Below are 18103 nucleotides of genomic sequence, written 5' to 3' on the forward strand. Positions count from 1 at the left end.
TGCATCACCAGCATTTGTGTGTCTCATGTAGAAAAGCACTGTGTTATCACTGACCAACAGATTAACCAAATGTACTTGGCCTTTGATTCATTATCATCACAATATGTGATTCCCGGGCAGTTACTCATTAGGACCTGGGCGGGAAACCCATTTCCATGGGTTGGCCCAAGCTCAGCTTATCTACTCCCACATAGTTTAATGATGTCAGCATGATTTATTTCTTAATTTTATTTCCCTGGGGTGTAGATTCCTTGAGTTCCTTCACCCCTGACTCCTGATTAGCTAGTTCGGCTTAAAGAACAGCTAGATGGCTAAGCTAACTCCTGTTACCAGCTGAAATACACTCGTTCTGTAGTCATGACATTAGAAATGAGAGTTCGGGATGGTGTTCCAATCAATTATTTCATTGTACAAAAAAAGAAAATCCCGGAGTTAGTGAAGGTAAGTGAGCTCCCACATTCCCACAGCTCAAAGCCAGGTCTAGAATTTGAACCTTAAGCGTTCCCCAATTATAGCTCACAGCATCAAACGGATGTGATGAACCCATCCAACTGCCTTCTAGTTGTTTATATTTATGCCCGTAGATTAGGAATACACTCAGCTTCTGTCAGAGCAGCTTCTTTTCACTGTGGGTGACAGGTGACTGCCGAGACTCATAACTGGTCAAGGATCAGGGCACATCATGGAGGAAGAGAGGCAGAGTGACTGTAGGAGGTCAAGAACAGAGGGTGCATGCTGTCTTCTAGCCATGGACGACACAACAAGGCACCACGATCTCGAAGCAGCAAGTATTACCTGCACAGGACTGGTCCTGTCAATGTTCTGCGGGGACCCACAAGTAACAATCCTCCTGGAGGAGCTGTTGCTCGGGAGAGGGAAGCGTTTCCTTCAGCCGTGTAGCCACGGCTGAGGCTGAGGTAAATGACCTCCCACTTGTGCAAGCAACCCTGATGGAACTCATTGGGTCACAAGAAAAGAAGGAAGGAAAGGGGGAGGAGAGGTAGGGGGAGAGAAATTGGGAGAAGAAGAAGGAGAGGAAACTTTGGTTGGGATGTAAAAACAAAAGAGTAAATAAACAAAACCAAAAAAAAAAAGAGAAAAATGGAAACATATGGTGAGATCAGGAAGGAACTCCTGAATCATTGCAGACAGGGAGGAGTGATGAGCAAAGGGGTCAAGACCAGGCTGGAGAAACCCACAGAGACAGCCGACTTGAACAAGGGGAAGCTCATAAACCCCAGACTGATAGCTGGGAAACCAGCATAGGACCAGACCCCCTAAACGTGGGTCTCGTTTAGAAGGCCTGGACAGTCTATGGGACCTCAGACAGTGGAACCAGGAGGACACATTCCCCATGGAGGGACACTCCCTTAGCCTACAGATGCAAGGGAGGGCCTAGGCCCTACCCCAAATGACTTGACAGAGTTTGATGATCCCTCCTGGAAGGCCTCACCTTCCCTGTGGAGTGGGTGGGGAATGGGATGGGGGGGGAGGTGTGGGGGGATGGAAGGGTGGGAGGGAGAGGGAGCTGGGGTTGATATGCAAAATTAAGAAAAAAATTAAAAAAGAAAAGATCAGGAAGACTGGAAGGGGGTCACGAGAGGGTAGGGGTGAAAATTATCAAAGTACAATATATGCATTATGAAATTGACAAAACATGTTTGATGGAAGGAGGTAACAGAAAGGTCAAGAGGTTCCTCGGAGAGGAAGTCACAGACAGTGACTTGCAGCCCCCGCCCTCCACATTGTGAAAGGCAAGACCCCCCACTTTCCTACAAATGTCTTCCACATTCACGTCTATCTGTTTTGAGTTGTGACCTGCTGAGTGTAACCAGGGTGGTCTGTGTCTGGTGCTATCCACCGGGGCCTGGTGCACTCTGCAATGGATAGCGCCAAAGACAATGACTACCCTCTCCCAGAAGCCACCGAGAGACAATAGTTCAGCAGTAACGTAAAGCCCTGTGAGCCACCCACCATCTCCTGTTGATAGGGCCAATCTTGTGTGAATGGTCCAGGAAACAAGATACTGTAAGTTGGAGGTTATTTGTTTGTTTGTTTGTTTGATTTGGGGTCCAGAGAATGAGATTCACAGCCCTTTATATATCCCAGCCCTCACATACTTGCAGGCCCCTCTTTTATAAAGTTCCCTGAGCCTTAGAGACTTCTATTACTTTAACGTATCAGTTTGACTGGGTTGGGGATGCCCAGATGGTCAGTAAGAGCACATCTGTGAGGGTGTTTCCAGGAAAACTCGGCAGTAGATCAGCAGATGGCGCAAAGATGCTGACCAGTATGGTGTCCACCCACCTACAGGAAAAGCGAAACAGAACAAAAAGACAATGGGAGGGTGGATTTGCTCTCTTCCTCCCCTGAGGTGGGGATGCCCATCTTCTTAAGCCTCCAACAGGTTCGCAGAGATGCTCATGCCACAGCTCCCACCCTGCATCCCTACCCCAAAAGTGTCGCGCCTGTACCCAGCCCAGTTACAGCACATCTCCCCCGGTCCCCCCAGAGCCTCCTCCTGAGCCTGCTTGCCTCGCTTTACCAGGCCTGCCTGCTGAAAGCAGTGAGAAGCCGTGAACCCTAGGCCTAAAGATGGGCAGGGGTAGCTATTGCGGGACTCTGTTCTTGCCAGGTGGAACCTGGATGTACAGGCCGGAGTGTCCACATTCATGCGTGGGAAGCCATTTGTGATCTGGGCCAAAGACTGAGGCAGGAAGAAAAGGAGAAAGGCCATGGGCTGGAGGCTGGCCTCTCTTTACTGCACGGCTGGCTCTACACTGACTGAGCTGCAGAGCCAGAGAACTCTAAGCTCAGCTCGGGCTTTCTAGATCGGATGACGGGTTCATGGCTCAGCTCACAGTTTCTTCAGCTTGATTTACAGCTTTCTAACATCTATCTACTCGTGGGGCGTCTGAGTCCTTATTGGTTTATTCTTCTCAAGGGCCTCATAAATATTAGGGGCCTGAGGAGAGGGAAAGAGAGAGAGAGAGAGAGAGAGCTGTGAGGGCTGAGGGGGTGGCTCAGTCCCCAGTGTGTCCTACGCAAGCATAAAGACCTGGATTCAGCCCACCTCCCCATTAAAGAGTCAGATACAACAGAGCACACTTGTAGTCCCAGCCCCGGGCAGTAGATACAAGAGGATCCCTGGGGCTAGAAGGCCAATCAAAATAGCCTATTTGGAGGGATCCAGGCCACTGAGAGACCCTCAAAACATAAAATAAATGGCTCCTGAGAAACAACACCCGAATTTGTGCTTGGACCTCCACACACTCACTATATATATATATATATATATATATATATACATGCACATGTACATACACATGAGAGAGACAAAGAGGACGAGAGGCCTGTAGCATTTGAATCCTTGCTTCATCATGTCTCCTCCATTTCTCTTAGCTTAATTTTATAAGCTAGTAAAGAACACATTTCCCCCCCTAAGCTAATACAGAATTGTGTTACCTTAAACCAAGCATCCTGGATCGTCCCTTGCTCCTCCCTCAAACCAGCTTCCTGTCAATCCAGCAGCACCCAGGCTGACCCCGCTGATACCATAGCAAGTAGAACTCAAAATCCATGGAGAGCAATTTTTACCTACCTGATCCCAAAAAACACTTGCAAGAGGGTGCAGATGCCAGAGACGAAGAAAATGGTGCTGATGAGGTAGCTTTGGGTCAGGGGGTCATGCTGCAGGCACAGGTCCTTGGCTAGAATGAGAGGCACAGCCACGAGGCCCCCCAGGGCTGTGAGGAAGTGCTGTGGACAGAGCAGAGAAAGACACGCTGCTGGCTGCATCTTCATCCTCCCAGGCGGAAGAGCATCCTCGCCAGGGATGCCCTACTAGGAGGTTCTGTCCTGAGAAGCTGAGACCCGGCCAGAGAGACTGGGCTGTGAGCATGAGGGACACTGCACTGGGAACTGATGCCCTGGGGAAGAAAGAAAAATATCAGGGGACACAGGCTCAGGGAGACAAATGGGGGCTTAAGAATAAGATCACAGCATGGTAGGTGTGAGCAAGGAGGACCCCAGTGTGAGCTTGGAGCTCACTGAGTCCCACCTGACAGAACAGAACAGACCCAGAGTTCAGAGCAGGTTAGAAATCATAGCGCGCAGCCTCAGCTACCGAGGGGACAAATCAGATGGATGTAGGTTATAGAAAGACAAACAGGAGATAGATAGCAATTAACAAGGTACAGGAATGAGCCACTATTTCATATACTCTGGCCTCAGAATGGCCAGTCTGATTGGATCTAGGGAACTGCTCACTCACGGGCTACAGCTAGTCCTGTTTGGAGTCATGCCAAGTGTCTTGGGTGACGGTCCAGTCCCATACAAACAGGACTCTTGTATGCAACTATTTGTCCTCTCCCCTCTTCCTCCCTCTCCCCCTCCCCCTCCCCCTCCCCCTCCCCCTCCCCCTCCCCCTCTCCTCCCCTCTCCTTCCCCCTCTCCTCCCTCCCCTCCTCCCTCCTCTCCTCCCCCTCTCTTCCCCCCTCTCCTCCCCCCTCCTCCCCCCTCTCCTCCCCCCTCTCCTCCTCCTCTTCCTCCTCCACATCTCCTGGTCTTGCCAGTGGGGAATATTAGGAGGGTAACGGGAGAAACAAACTGCCAGGCCTGTAAGGGGCAGCTCCAGCTCTTGTCACTGCATCAAGCGATGTCTCAAAGGGACCAGTCAACTAACGGATTAGACACAGGTTAATCCCCTCAATGAAAGTTCTGGAATAATCCGAACAAAATGACCGGCACTGCTTTTTGACAGATGGGGGTTGGAGGTGTACCGGAAGCAGGGAGAACTTGAAACTCCCCGACAGCTTACAAGAATCAGTGATGAGCAAAGATGGCTTGGCTGCTCTAAGGGAAGGTGGTGGACATTTCAAGCATGGATGTTTCAAGGCACACCCTGACGGTCTCTCTTTCTCCCATGATCCCTTGGAAAAATAACACAAGTTTAACCCTTTACAACCCTTTTTGGTGAGACGGTGAACTGAACACAGGGCCTCACACATTAGGCAAACATAGAACTTCTAACTCTGCCTCCCTCGATACCATCTTACACACATCCTCACACGCTGGGGGGGGGGGGGGGGGATCTGGGATCAGTGTGGAAGCCATGGCAACAGCTGATGTCGACCTTGACTAATTAGATCTGTGGTTGATGGAGAACTTCCTTGGACCTGGTGTTGGCTGGGTAGTCTTACCTGGATCCCCAGGAAGATGCAGAGATACCATGGTGGGCTGTCCAAGATGCCATAGGCCAAGCTACTGCTGCTAGGACCCTTTTGCTGCCCAGCCTGGTTCTCGCCTTGGCCTTTAGTGTGGGAGCTGACCACACTGTCATCCCTCTGCAGAGACAAGAAAAGAGCGAGTGTGAGCACTCCAGGGGAAGACAACTATAGTCCCTGTTGTGGGCTACATGGTGGGACCCCCTTCCAGACACAAGAGGCTTAAGACAGCAATCAGCCATGCTGGCCAGCAGAGGAATGCGGAGACAGAGGGACAAGAACGGTATCCTTTTGTCCCTGTTAGGCATCTGTGCTAAAGACTCGAAAGTGTTGGGCTGTGGAAAGGGTGCGGGTTGACCCAAAGGCTTGGCAGCGAGACAGCTTTCCCAGAGAGGCGATGGGAGCATGCCTTAAAGTTAAAAACAGAAAAAAAGAAAACACTGGTAGACTTCCTTTCAGAAATTGAAGGTGGGCCTGGCCCCTGTAGCTGAAGACACCACACACTTGAGATACAGGACTCAAGAGATTTGAGCTGGGTCTGACCTGAAAGCCTCTTCCCTATGATCTGGCCTCCGTGTTCCCGGAAAACACTATCTGAGCTGAGACGGGAGGAAAGCAATTACACAATGACCGGCATGGCAAGAAATCCATAAAGGTGGCAGACACATACATATCAGTGGCAACCAACAGCTGTCTAATCGGACTTAAGGCCCCTTCAACCGGAGGGGGATCGTGCCTGCTACTAGACACCTAGCAGGACTAGTGAGATCATGGACATTAGAAAAAAAGAAAAGCAACCGCCCCCCCCAAAAAAAAACCCTAGTACCATCATTTCGATAGACTAGCATAACTCCTTATTCTAAATCTTATACCCACGGGTAAGTTCCGCCCCTTGTCAAAGAAGCGTCTCTTTACAGAAAATGGAGACCATCATAGAAACGACAACTGGACACAATGCAGAAATCAACAGATCATGGAGAGAGAGTACAGCTCCTATGGATATGTCTGTATCACACAGCTCCTCATCTACGGCTCAGGGAACATCAGAAAAATCATAAGAACCTTGTTCTTCTTTATCATGCCAGCTTGTTCCGCAGTCCCTGTCATCAATGTGAATCGAATAAAAATGACAGATTGAACGGCCAAGAGCATGAGGATCGAGTCATTCTATCTAACTGATACGTCCTGGGAGAGTCCCCAGGCCTGGTGAGATCACAGTGCAGGGTTTATGCCAAGGTGCAGAAAGGGCTGCCCTAAGCAGCAGGAGACAGTCCTGCCAAGGTTACTGAGGTCACTTCCTCCAAACCCACCCCCACACCTAGTTCCCTACACTGCAGCCCCACCTCAGGGATGCCTGAAGCAGTGACCTCTCGACCAGCATTAAGCTCATTGACCCTGAATGCTCCTTCCTTCGCAGGAAAAATATTTAAAATATCTGTGGGTTACCTTAGTAGAAAAGTGAGTCATGTATTAAGTGCCCTCAAAGTATTTACTTAGCAATACTGGAGCTCAAACCCAGAGTTTCCTCTGTGTTGGGTCCGCTCTGAACTACACTCCTAGCCTCTCCCATCTTACTCTAAAACAAATGAAACCATCCTCATGAGCTTCTAAAATCTCCCGGACTGGAGTTCTGTGTGTTCTCTACCTAATGGATGAGCGGCTGTGCTTCAGAGATGCGTGAGATGGTGGGCGGCAACTTGATCGGGTGTGGAGGGTTGAGAACAGCATCAGATCAAGGACTGTGTGGGTTGCTGTTCTCCCCACTGGCAGAAAGTGGCATCCCTGTGGACGAAGAAAGCCTAGTGTGGCACATTGAGGGAGGAAGCCCTGAGCCAACCTCATGTTCCCCGACATGGAGTCTACTGAGCTAGCCTCAACACAGCTCTGCGGAACTATTTTGTTCCCACATAAAATGTTTGTTGGTAAATCTCCTACCAGTAGGCTCTAATCCAGAAATGTAAGTGTCTTGCTTCATTCTAGAACATTGCTGGCATTCACTGAGCTGATAAAGCAGGTGGGTAAATATATCAAGGCATGGCAGGAAAACCAGAGGAGACCCCTTTGCCAGGACCTATGCGTGCGAGCTACAGAGTAATAGCCTGTGAGCCCTGGCTGAAGGAAGAAGAGATTCTCCAAGAAGCCTTCCCTGACGCCAAACAATAGTGTGAGCAGAGGGACAATCTCTTCCAGCTGGAGTTACATCACTCAACTCAGCGTCTAGACCTTCATCTCACGGGATGACGTCATCAAAGAGTCATTCTGATGAGCTTGGCCCTTCCCAGCCCTTTATAAGGTTACAAAGAGATTCCAATGGGCCTCACCTCCATCTTCTCCCCCTAACCCATCCTCACCCCATTGACAGGTGAGGAGACTAAACCAGTGAGACCCCAGGGTTTGTCCACAGTAAGCAAACTCTGCAGGCCCCACCTGGCCTAGATGATTTCCTAACTTTCCAGTTCCCTGGAGCTGGCTACGTTCCTCATGGTGGCCCCTGCGACCTGGCCTCCATGCCCTTCCCTGCTCTGTGCCTCTTTGCCATGGGAACAGGTATAGTGTCCTTGCTATACCACTAAGATATGCACCCAGGCTGAGTTGTCTGCACAGCCGGAAGTCAGGTAGAAAGTCTGCGAGAGAAATCCCAGCAGGGTCCGCTTCCTTTCTGTGCTGTGTTCCCTGATCAATGTGGCCCACCAAGAAAGCACAAGGACCCCCCCCCCCAAGGATGGGCGACAGACCAGAGAGTACCCTGCAGTTTCTAAAACAGTAGCTATGGACCATGACTGTAACAGAGCTGCACAAGTTTTCCTTCCCACCCCCCGCTGTGGGTGACAGACCATGCAACTGAAAACCAACCAAACAAACAAAAAAGTACAAGAGAAAAAAAAAGAGCAACTGCGCGTGCATTGCCCTCATTTCTAACTTGGCGGGGAAAGTTGAAAATGAAGGCTAAGATGATGGTAGCAGCTGGCTGGAGAGCCACAAGAAAGCACAATACAACTAGATTGGTGTTGGTTGAACAGCCCTTCCTGGAATCTAAGACCTTTGAGCCCATGGGACTCACACAATGAGGAAGAAACTATAGTAAAGCGACTGAGCGGGTGAGGGGTGGTGAATGGTGCCCAGTTTACCAGGGCACACAGGAGGAGTGTGTTGGCTGGAGGGTTAAGAGGGAACAGCCAGGACCTCGGACTTGTCCCAGGCTTTTTTGTGCGTTCACTGAGCGTCCCGTCCCATGATATTTTCAGGAGGTCGGAGGGAATGCATAGGCTAGGATGCAAATTGGGCTTGTGAAATACTAAAGCAATCAGCAAGGGATGAGAAAGAGAAAAGGCAAGAGAAGGAACTGTCTGAGTCTCTCAAGAAGCTTATGGAGCAGCCCTTGCGTGGAGCTGGGGTTTCTTAAAGGACTAGCTGGTGCAGCCTGAGGCGGGACCATGCTGAGTGACAGGAGGCCCCACTTAGACTTGCAGATTTATTGGTCTCCTACTAATGTGCCAGAGATTAGGGTTTAGGCCAATGCTAGGGCCAGGTGACCACCAGGGACATTGAGGGCGATGGGCTCTGGCTAGTGGATGCAGAGTTAGTATGTTGCATACAAATAAATAAGCAAACTAATTATTAAAAATTGACCTTCTCCTAGGAGAAGCCGACAAGTTTGTCTCCAGCGTATTTTGTGCACACGTCTTCCCTGCGAGTGGGGGGTTGCGTGCTCAGTTCTGGACCCTTTCAGGAGCCAGATATGACCGATAAATAAAAAGACGACGGCAGGGGGCCTGTGAGGCTACAGGCATGACCTTGTTTCCTCTTGACCCTGACTGGGTCAGGAGAGCACGGGGCAGTCTTGACTAGCCCCTCGCGGGTGGAGAGATGCTGGGAAGTCCCTTGGCACCATCCTGGAATGAAAAAAGCCAAACATCTCTTCGGGATTCTGGAGAGAGGGCTGACTAAAGCACAGCCTCCCAAAGATACCACTGTAGCCAGCATTTCTTGGAGAAACAACCGGCAGGGTGATGGGCTGTTTTGTATGCATGCGGTACTGGGCCTAACTAACGGTTTTCTTTAGTATCCCTTTAATTGTTGACTCCTGAGACCCACGGACACCCGCTTGGAGCAGATGACGGTGGGTCGGAGACGCTCTCGCCCTTTCTGTAGATGGCCAGGTGCTGACCTCCAACTCTTTTGCAGAAAAGCATCTGAAGGACGGGGGGGGGGGGGGGGGATAGGAACTCAGCTCACATGGGGTCATAGGTCAGGCACGGTGAAATTCTTTGGAGCGTTATGGTCTGGTGAGATGGAAATGATACCCAACAAGGCCAGTGAGGAAATCCTACAGCAGCTATCCCAATAGCTATTACAACAATGCTGGAGGAGCTTGAAGGAAGGTTCCCCGTGTGGGTGGAAACAGACATTCCCAAAAGTCATAAAATCCTGGTGCCAGGGTAGGCTGTCCGCCCCCGCCCCAGCCCCTGCCCTCGCCATGACTTGTTGACTAGGATCTACCCTTAGTCTGTCCTGTTGTGTAGCTGATAGGTATCTGTATCACTTGGAGAACGTTGTTGGAGGGGGGTGGGTGAGGAGAATGTAAAAACTGAGGGAAGAGGAGGAAGGTCATGGAACCCCTTCCTCTGAGCACAGCAACCATTACCATGCTCATCAGGGCGCTTGTGACTACTCAAACAGGTCCACGAGAGGGGACCTGTTGACGTCCCTATGGAGGGATGTCACTCCATTTTGCACCTTGCCAGCTGTATGTGGTCCCCTCTCCCCCCAGCTTCACATACAGTGTATGGAGAGTGAATTTTAAGCGGGAACTCCATCTGCCTAGTTCCAGAGAAGTCAGCATCCATGGTGGGGTGACCATGCTCCTGCATGTAAGCCAAATAAACTCTTGCGCACCACGCTAGACTTGGGTGGGATTGGTCTGTCATTGGTGCCCTAACGGGTGAGTAGATAATTGTTTATACCACCCCAGAAAAAGTTCATGCAAGCCCTCTGCTCTCCACGGAAGATTCGTCTCACAGAAGCTCAAATTCTAGGGAACTCAACATTCCTGAGGAGGAAATGGAATCTGCAGCATATTTCTTCAATCTTTTTTTTTTTTTTTTTTTTTTTTTAGTGCCAAAAAGCATAACAAAAATAATTCCAGATGAGACCAAGTCTTTTTCTCTAAAGATCCGTTATTTTCTCGGAGGAGAAAACTAGGGACCCTTGCCAGGAATATGAGCAGAGTGGACAGAGCCTGCGTTTGGCTCCAGAGAGTGGTCTAACTCAGGTTCATGGGCAGTCCCTGTCTCCAATCCTTTAGCTGGGTCTGAAGAGAGAAGCCTCTGTCCCTGCAGGCAATGAAACACACAGGGTCTCCACTTGGCCTGCCCTGTAATGTTCAGGTGACCAAAAAAGGTTGGAGGGGGTGGTGGGACCAGGGTTCTGGGTCTAGCTAGAGAGGTCTCCATGAGATTCTTGTGACCAGACTTTTCTCCGGACCTCAGGTTTCTCTCTCTTGTATAAAACAGAAAGAAAAGTACCTGTTAAGTCAGGCGGGAAGGAAGAACCTGGCTGTCTTCTGCTTCCCTTTGCTTGCTTCAGAAGGACCTTTGGAAAGAAAGCCTAGCCTAATGCTGAGAGGCTGGGAAAACAAACAGGGGCTGGATCCAGGGACCACCTGGTAAATCCAGCTGAGCCTCCTGGGGAAACCGGGCGGCCTCCCTCTGCCTCTTTACCATTTCTTCCTTTGATTTACAGTTCAAGGCTGGGAGAGCATCCCGTGTCTACTGTGGGGGTGACTGGAAGTCACAGGCCCTGAGGGAGCCAAGGAGGGAGAAGCCACTCCCGGGTGATGATCTGACCCGGAAGGCAAGGAGTGAGGAGGCAGAGCTCCAGACCGAGGCCTCCTGCCCTTTCCCCTCTGCCTCCCCCCCAACCAGCACTCACCAGGGACTCACAGCTGATGTCTGCAGAAAGCATGGCAACCAGAGGGAGCTCCTCCTTCTGTCCTCCCCTCAAGAAACAAGACACAGAATACCAGGGAGGGAGACCGGGCTCCCAGAGAGGAGGGCTAATGCGGTGCCTGACTCAGAGGGCGGGCACTGAGGGAGGAACCTGCAGGATCTACCCTTAGTCTGACCTGTGTGTAGCTGGTGCCCCTCCACGCTTCTGCTGTGGAGACCAAGGTGTGTCCAACTGTGGAAAATGCTTCCTGGTTTGATAAGTTTTGTGAACTTGAGAATAATCCCCAGAGCCTTTCAGAAGGCCGGGTTCCCAGGGCAGGTGGAGGGAGGTGAGTTTTTGGTTTTCCAGCCTGGAAACCGACTGAGATGGGACAGAACTCACTAAAAAGACATCACACCCAGCAACATTGGTGCCTGAATGAAATGATTAACGAGACAGGGACATTGCTCGCCCTGGGCTCCCCCTCTACAGCTAAGGAGTGAAGACAAAGCCTACAGCAGTGGTTCTCAACCTGTGGGTCACGACCCCTCTGAAGGTCAATTGACCCTTTCACAAGGGTCACCTAAGACCATCCCAAAACACAGATATTTGCATTGCGATTCATAACGATAGCAAACTACAGTTATGAAGTAGCAATAAAAACAACCTTATGTTTGGGGGTCACCACGACATAAGGAACTCTGTTAAAGGGTCACAGTAGGAAGGTTGAGGACCACTGATCTAGAGGATCCTGAAGAAACAGTACTTCAGCCCTTAGCTTAGCGCTGGACAGTTTTTAGGGGGACCTAGAATGGCAGAGTTGCTCTCCACCTGCACGGGGGACTTGGAAGGGCATCTCCAAAAACCGCCATGACCATGAAAGCCAAAGCTAGCAGCAGTAGACTATCCCGAGCCAGACGGCACTGACTCCCACCATTCAGGAGCCACAGAAGAGCCCATGGGAGTTGGTCCAAGAGCAAGCCCTGGGGAGAGCGTGATGGTGTGCAAGAGGAGACGCCAATCCCGCTTGAGCTGGGACAGAAAGTCGCTGATTCTAAGTAACCACCTGCGTAGGACTTCACTCCACTCAAGGCTGCAGCTTTATAAGTGCTGTTCTGTGTGTGTTGTCTAATTTGACGGCAACCTGAGTATGTGCACACTCGCGTTACAAATCACACCACAGCCACAGGGTCCCGGAGAATGGTACAGGCCAGGCAGGGGCTCTGCTGGCTGTACCCCGACCAGTACGCACCAATATATGTGCACATGTGTATGTGTGCTTACATGTGTGGTACATGTGTGTGTGAAGGCCAGAGATCAACGTCAGGTACTGTCCTCCGGTGCTCGCCACCTTCTTTACTGAGGCAGGGTCTCACGAGCCCAGAGGTAGCCTATTTTGTTAGGCTAGCTGGCCAGATTGCTCTGGGGAATGCTGAGCACTGAGATTACAGGCTGAGCCACCATACACACCCACACACACCCAGCGTTTATGTGGGTGCTAGGGATCCGAACTCTAGCCCTCACATTTGCATACCAGGTGCTTTCCCACTGAGCCACTCCCTAGCCCTCTTAGGTATAACTATTACACAGCAACACAATTACACAACTACACAAATACAAACAACTAGTATAGCTAAGAACTTCAACTTTTCTCCTTTCCTGCAGATGTAAGTTTTGTTTCCCTTCTTCTGGGACCACACACACACACACACACACACACACACACACACACACAGATACAGAAACACAGACTTACACATACACAGAGAGAGGGAGAGAGATACATAGCACAGACAGACAGACACACACACACACACACACACACACAGAGGAGAGACAGACAGACAGACACACACACACACACACACAGATACAGAAACACAGACTCACACGTACACAGAGAGAGGGAGAGAGATGCATAGCACAGGCAGGCAGACAGACAGACAGACAGACACACACACACACAGATACAGAAACACAGACTCACACGTACACAGAGGGAGAGAGATACATAGCACAGACAGACAGACAGACACACACACAGATACAGAAACACAGACTTACACATACACAGAGAGAGGGAGAGAGATACATAGCACAGACAGACAGACACACACACACACAGAGGAGAGACAGACAGACACACACACACACAGATACAGAAACACAGACTCACACATACACAGAGGGAGAGAGATACATAGCACAGACACACACACACACACAGAGAGACAGACACACACACACAAACACACACACACAGAGGAGAGACAGACAGACAGACACACACACACACACACACACACAGATACAGAAACACAGACTCACACGTACACAGAGAGAGGGAGAGAGATGCATAGCACAAGCAGGCAGACAGACAGACAGACAGACACACGCATGCACGCGCGCACACACACACACATTCTTTGACCTCATTCTTGCAGAACACTGACATTTCTCCAGAGTGATTTAACAGCAATGGTCACAGTAGGTGATTTGCCACTCATCCTGGGTAACTAACTGCTTCTGCCCACCCTCCAGCTCATCTCCAGACCCACAGCCCCGGGAGGTAGAAATCTATGAAAACCAGAAGGTTTATAAAGGAAGTGAGGCCCCAGGAAAGAAAGACTCCTATCCCCTCCACTCTCACTCTTGCTGAATGACACCACCGTCCCCAAGTGACCTCAGGCCTCACCCTGAGTCCATCCAGGGCAGCATCCTGGCAAGTTGGTGAATAAGTGTTACTCATGTGATCCAATAGTCTTCAGAAATAGGAACTACAGTAGCCTCATCCAAGCCTCCCTCTGAGCCACATCATAGCCTTCTTTCCTGCTTATGTATGTTCTGTGTACATCATAAAACAAAAGTTTTCCCTTAAACAAACAGCACCCTTCCATACTCCCTGAGCCTCGAGAATGACACGAAACTACTCCTTACGATCTATGTGTTTCGTGATTCCTCCTAAACCTGCTGCTCACCACTTTCTGTAACTGCACTTGGGTCTCTCTCTCTCTCTCTCTCTCTCTCTCTCTCTCTCTCTCTCTCTCTCTCTCTCTCTCTCTCTCTCTCTCTCACACACACACACACACACACACACACACACAACCAATAGCAAACGAGTTCAGTCAAGTTACCCAGGGTTACTCAGCCCTTCTGAGTCATTCAACTGTCAGTCTGATCTCTAAAGCCAGATCTTTGTCTAGGAAGAGGTGGGTCTGAACATCCTCTTCCTCCTTCCAAGGCTCTGGCTATAAAATAGTGAGGATGCAGGCAGGAGTTATCTCAGTATAGTGTTCCTCACAGAAGCATGAGGACTTGGGTTCTACCTGAGCACTGATGTAAGAGAGTTGGCCATGGTGGTGCACACCTTTAATCCCATTACTGGAAAGACAGAGGCAAGGAGATCTCTAAGTTTGAGGCCAATCTGATTTACATAGTGAGTTCCAGGCCAGTCAGGGCTATATTGTGAGACCTTTTCTCAAAAAATAATAAACAAACAAGCAAACAAATAAATAAACAACCCCAGGAGTGGTATTAGTCACTTGTAATACAGAGGATCCCCTAAGGCTCACTGGACAGCCAGGGGAATGTAGACTTCTCTGGTCATCCAGAGGGCAGAAAATTCAGACAGTGTGATGCTAAATGGAATTTCTCCCTTGCTGACCTTGTCTTTATCCTCATTCCCTTCATAAAGGCCTTTTTCACAAAAGGGGTGTCTTTGAAAAAAGAGCAAAGACTATTTATTGAGAGGGAAAAAAATCTCAATAAACCAAATCTTTTTTGTAGCATGGAAGGAAAGATAAACAGAAGGAAAGATAAACAGACCTCAGACATCACGGACAGAAGGTGCCAGGCATTGAAGGAGAAAATGGGCACAAATAGATAAAGTTTAGGGAGGCCACCGAGCTTGATGGATGGGGAGCTCTGGAGAGAAAGTCAACCCAACATGGAGACTACCAAACCTTGGCATGGAGCCAGCTCAGAGGCCACTGGCTGAACACATTCCTGCAGGAACCACGCATTGTACTGCCCCCCCACTTCCACCCGGGACTGCCTGGGTTTGGTTCTATTTCTCAAGATCCTGGAAGTATGATGTGCTGAGCCTTTGCCTGCTCTCCATTGCCTGCCTGGGAAAATCCTGGCTTCTGTTGCAGGTGCTTTGGGGTCAAGATTGATGGAGGGCCCTACTCATCCAGCCAAGCCCTGAGCAGTGTTCTGGGTACATGCCAACCCCTAAGGTGCAACGTGAGAGTCCTGGGTCACCAAGTCAAGACCCCGGCTGTCTCACGAAAGTTAACATCACTGGCTAGGTTGCATTCACTGGCTACAGAGTGGTTGGTGCGGTTCTCTGAGAGTGAATATATTTGGAGGGCGGTAGGGAGGGGATGCTGACCTTATTCTAGCAGAATCAAAACGTGCCCTAATACTAGATTCAGCTGTAAGCATTGTGAGGCCACAGAGACTTCGAATCACAGATAACAGTGAAAGTTGGATGGCAGAGACCTTGCGAATTAAGTGACACTCTTGGCATTGGGGTCAAGGGCGGACACATGTGAATAAGGCAGGTACCGGGCTGTGACAACCCTCGGGAGTCGTGGCTTCCTGACTGACGTGAACAAAGGTTCCCAACAGAAGCTGCCTCTTGCCGCTGAACCGTCTACAGAGCTGCTTAACTGATTACGATGCCAATGGCTGTAAACAGGAACGTTGGGAGTCCAGTGCCCAATTACCTTGAGCTATCTTTAGTCCTCTTAGTAGCTGTCGGTGGCTCTCCTCTGTACATCACCCGACAGCCCCGTGGTCATGAGATCACTTGGGATGCACAAACAGAACACTGCTGTTCCGCTGCAACGCATTAACTTAGCAGACATGAGCTTCCACTAACTCGAAAGCCAGGGGCGTCATCAAAGAACATCTGAAGCCTCCAGCGGAGGCTTCCCTGGTTTTCGCTGACCCAGCCATCCCTCTGCCATCTCCATCGATGTATTTGAAACGTGTCTTGATTTATGACTTTCTTTGCTCTGTTACTACAAAAACCTCGTCAAAGTGGTGCCACACTGGAATGTGGGATTTGATGTAATCTAAGTCTGTATTCCTGGGTGTGGTCATTCATATTTGGCCGCAGAGGTGGCAGTTGTGTTTTTGCATCGGCCACAGAGGCACCCACGCTCCTTCTGTCTTGGATATACCTTTACATACGGCGTCCCCAGTCAGGGAGTGCCCTGGCCATTCATATTTTATTATTTATTCTATTTTTGTTTGTTTGGTTGTTTGGTTTATCAAGGCAGGGTTTCTCTGTGTAACAGAGAGGTCCACCTGCCTCTGCCTCCTGAGTTCTGGAATTAAAGATGTGTGACACCATGCCTGGCAGCCCACTTATATTTTTTAATTTGTCTTGTATTTATATTCTGAAGCTGAATGTGTGTGGCCCAGGGTAGCCTAACTCACTATGTAATCAAGGCTGACCCTGAACTATGATCCTCTCGCCTCTACTTCCCAAACGCTGGTTATAAGCAGCCGCCACCACCCCAGTTATGTAGTACTGGGAAGGGACCCAGGGTTCCATGCATGTCAGGAAAGCAGTCTTTCGACTTCGCTGCATCCCCAGCCCTGTAAATCAGTTTGGATGTACCAGAGCACCTTGCTCTAGACACTAAACTAATATAAATAGCCTGGTGTTTGGCGCCGTCACACAAACCCTTGCTTCCAGACAAGTGACCTTGAGAAAAGAACAGTCAGAGAGCCAGCTGTGCCTGTGACAAAGTAAAGCAGACACGTAGAAATTTTAAAGACTGTTCTCAGGAGCTGGGGACATCTGGCTTAGCAGGCCAGGGTGCTTGCTGCTCTTTCAGAGGGCACGCAGAGCTGACCTCAGTTCTCAGCACCCATGCTGGGCAGCTCACACCACCTGTACCTCCAGCTCCAGGGGCCCTGGTGTCCTCTGTGAGCCCAGCAGATACACAGACAAGTATGCAGGAACAAAAAGAAATCGTTGTAAACGGTCTGGGAACCCTCCAAAAGAAATGCTGTGCTTCTGCTTGGCTCGTGTGTGTGTGTGTGTGTGTGTGTGTGTGTGTGTGTGTGTGTGGTGCCTTATGAAGGAGATAGGTGTAAACAGTAGAGGGGAGTATGGAAATGAAGGATGGAGGGCAGCATAGGACTGCAGTCTCCCAGAGAGCCTGTGTCCCTACGCCAACATGGAAGAAGCTTGGACCACAGTTCAGAAGCAGGTTCCGTTGCTGGTGGGTGGTAAGGCTTTGGGACAGGTGTTTCCAGGGTCTTGGCCTCTTAATCCAAAGATTCACACAGATTTGCAAAACTTTATTCAGAGCAAACTGATAGCACAGGCCAAAGAGAGACACACTTGTCAAGATTGACAGCAGGCTACAGGAAACAGCACACTCAAGGTCCCTGACTGTTTGGGCACCCTTTTACGGGGTTCAAGAGGAGGAGGAGCTTGGTTGCTGAGGGATGTAACACAGACAGTTCTCTATTTTGATTGGTAGACTGATAATACATTTACTTTTCTTAGTGCATCTGACTTTAACACATGCATACCTAATTGTGCAGAGGCATAAATGGTAATTGGGGGGGTGTCTCTTTTTTTCTAGAGGATCACAGGATGGTTCCTGGGTGAGGCTGACAGGATTACCATCAATGGGGCAAATGTCTAGCTCACAGGAAGCTTGGCTATCTTCACTGTCTGCTAAGGCTAATGGTCCTGTTTATGAGGTTCCAGAACATGCCTGGGAGGACTAAGGTCACGTACATACTATTTTGGCATATATCCACTCAGACTTTAACCCTGCTGTATTGCTATGCTAGCCTTGTTATTTGAAGGCATTTCCATATAAAAGTAATATTGTCTCTATATCAGCAGTCATTGCAGCAAATGCTAACTCTGCTGGAATTCTTGAAGCTCAGGGGGTCAGAGGCGTCAAGCAGACTTC

The 18103-nt window shown here is 49.7% G+C and overlaps 1 protein-coding gene across 1 annotated transcript in view; it reads right to left on the reverse strand.

The window, feature by feature from the left end:
- Positions 1 to 11201, reverse strand: part of LOC127215417 (solute carrier family 23 member 1) — a 34426-nt gene extending 23225 nt beyond the window's left edge. Inside the window, exons 1-3 of the mRNA XM_051175871.1 lie at positions 11157 to 11201; positions 5202 to 5345; positions 3602 to 3759 (exon numbers count right to left, since the gene is read on the reverse strand). Of these exons, the coding sequence (XP_051031828.1) occupies positions 3602 to 3759; positions 5202 to 5345; positions 11157 to 11189 (335 nt within the window). The 5' untranslated portion in view covers positions 11190 to 11201. The remainder of the gene's footprint in view (positions 1 to 3601; positions 3760 to 5201; positions 5346 to 11156) is intronic.
- Positions 11202 to 18103: the final 6902 nt, after the last annotated feature.

The sequence above is a fragment of the Phodopus roborovskii genome, unplaced genomic scaffold, assembly GCF_943737965.1.
Source record: "Phodopus roborovskii unplaced genomic scaffold, PHOROB, whole genome shotgun sequence".
Lineage (NCBI taxonomy): Eukaryota > Metazoa > Chordata > Mammalia > Rodentia > Cricetidae > Phodopus > Phodopus roborovskii.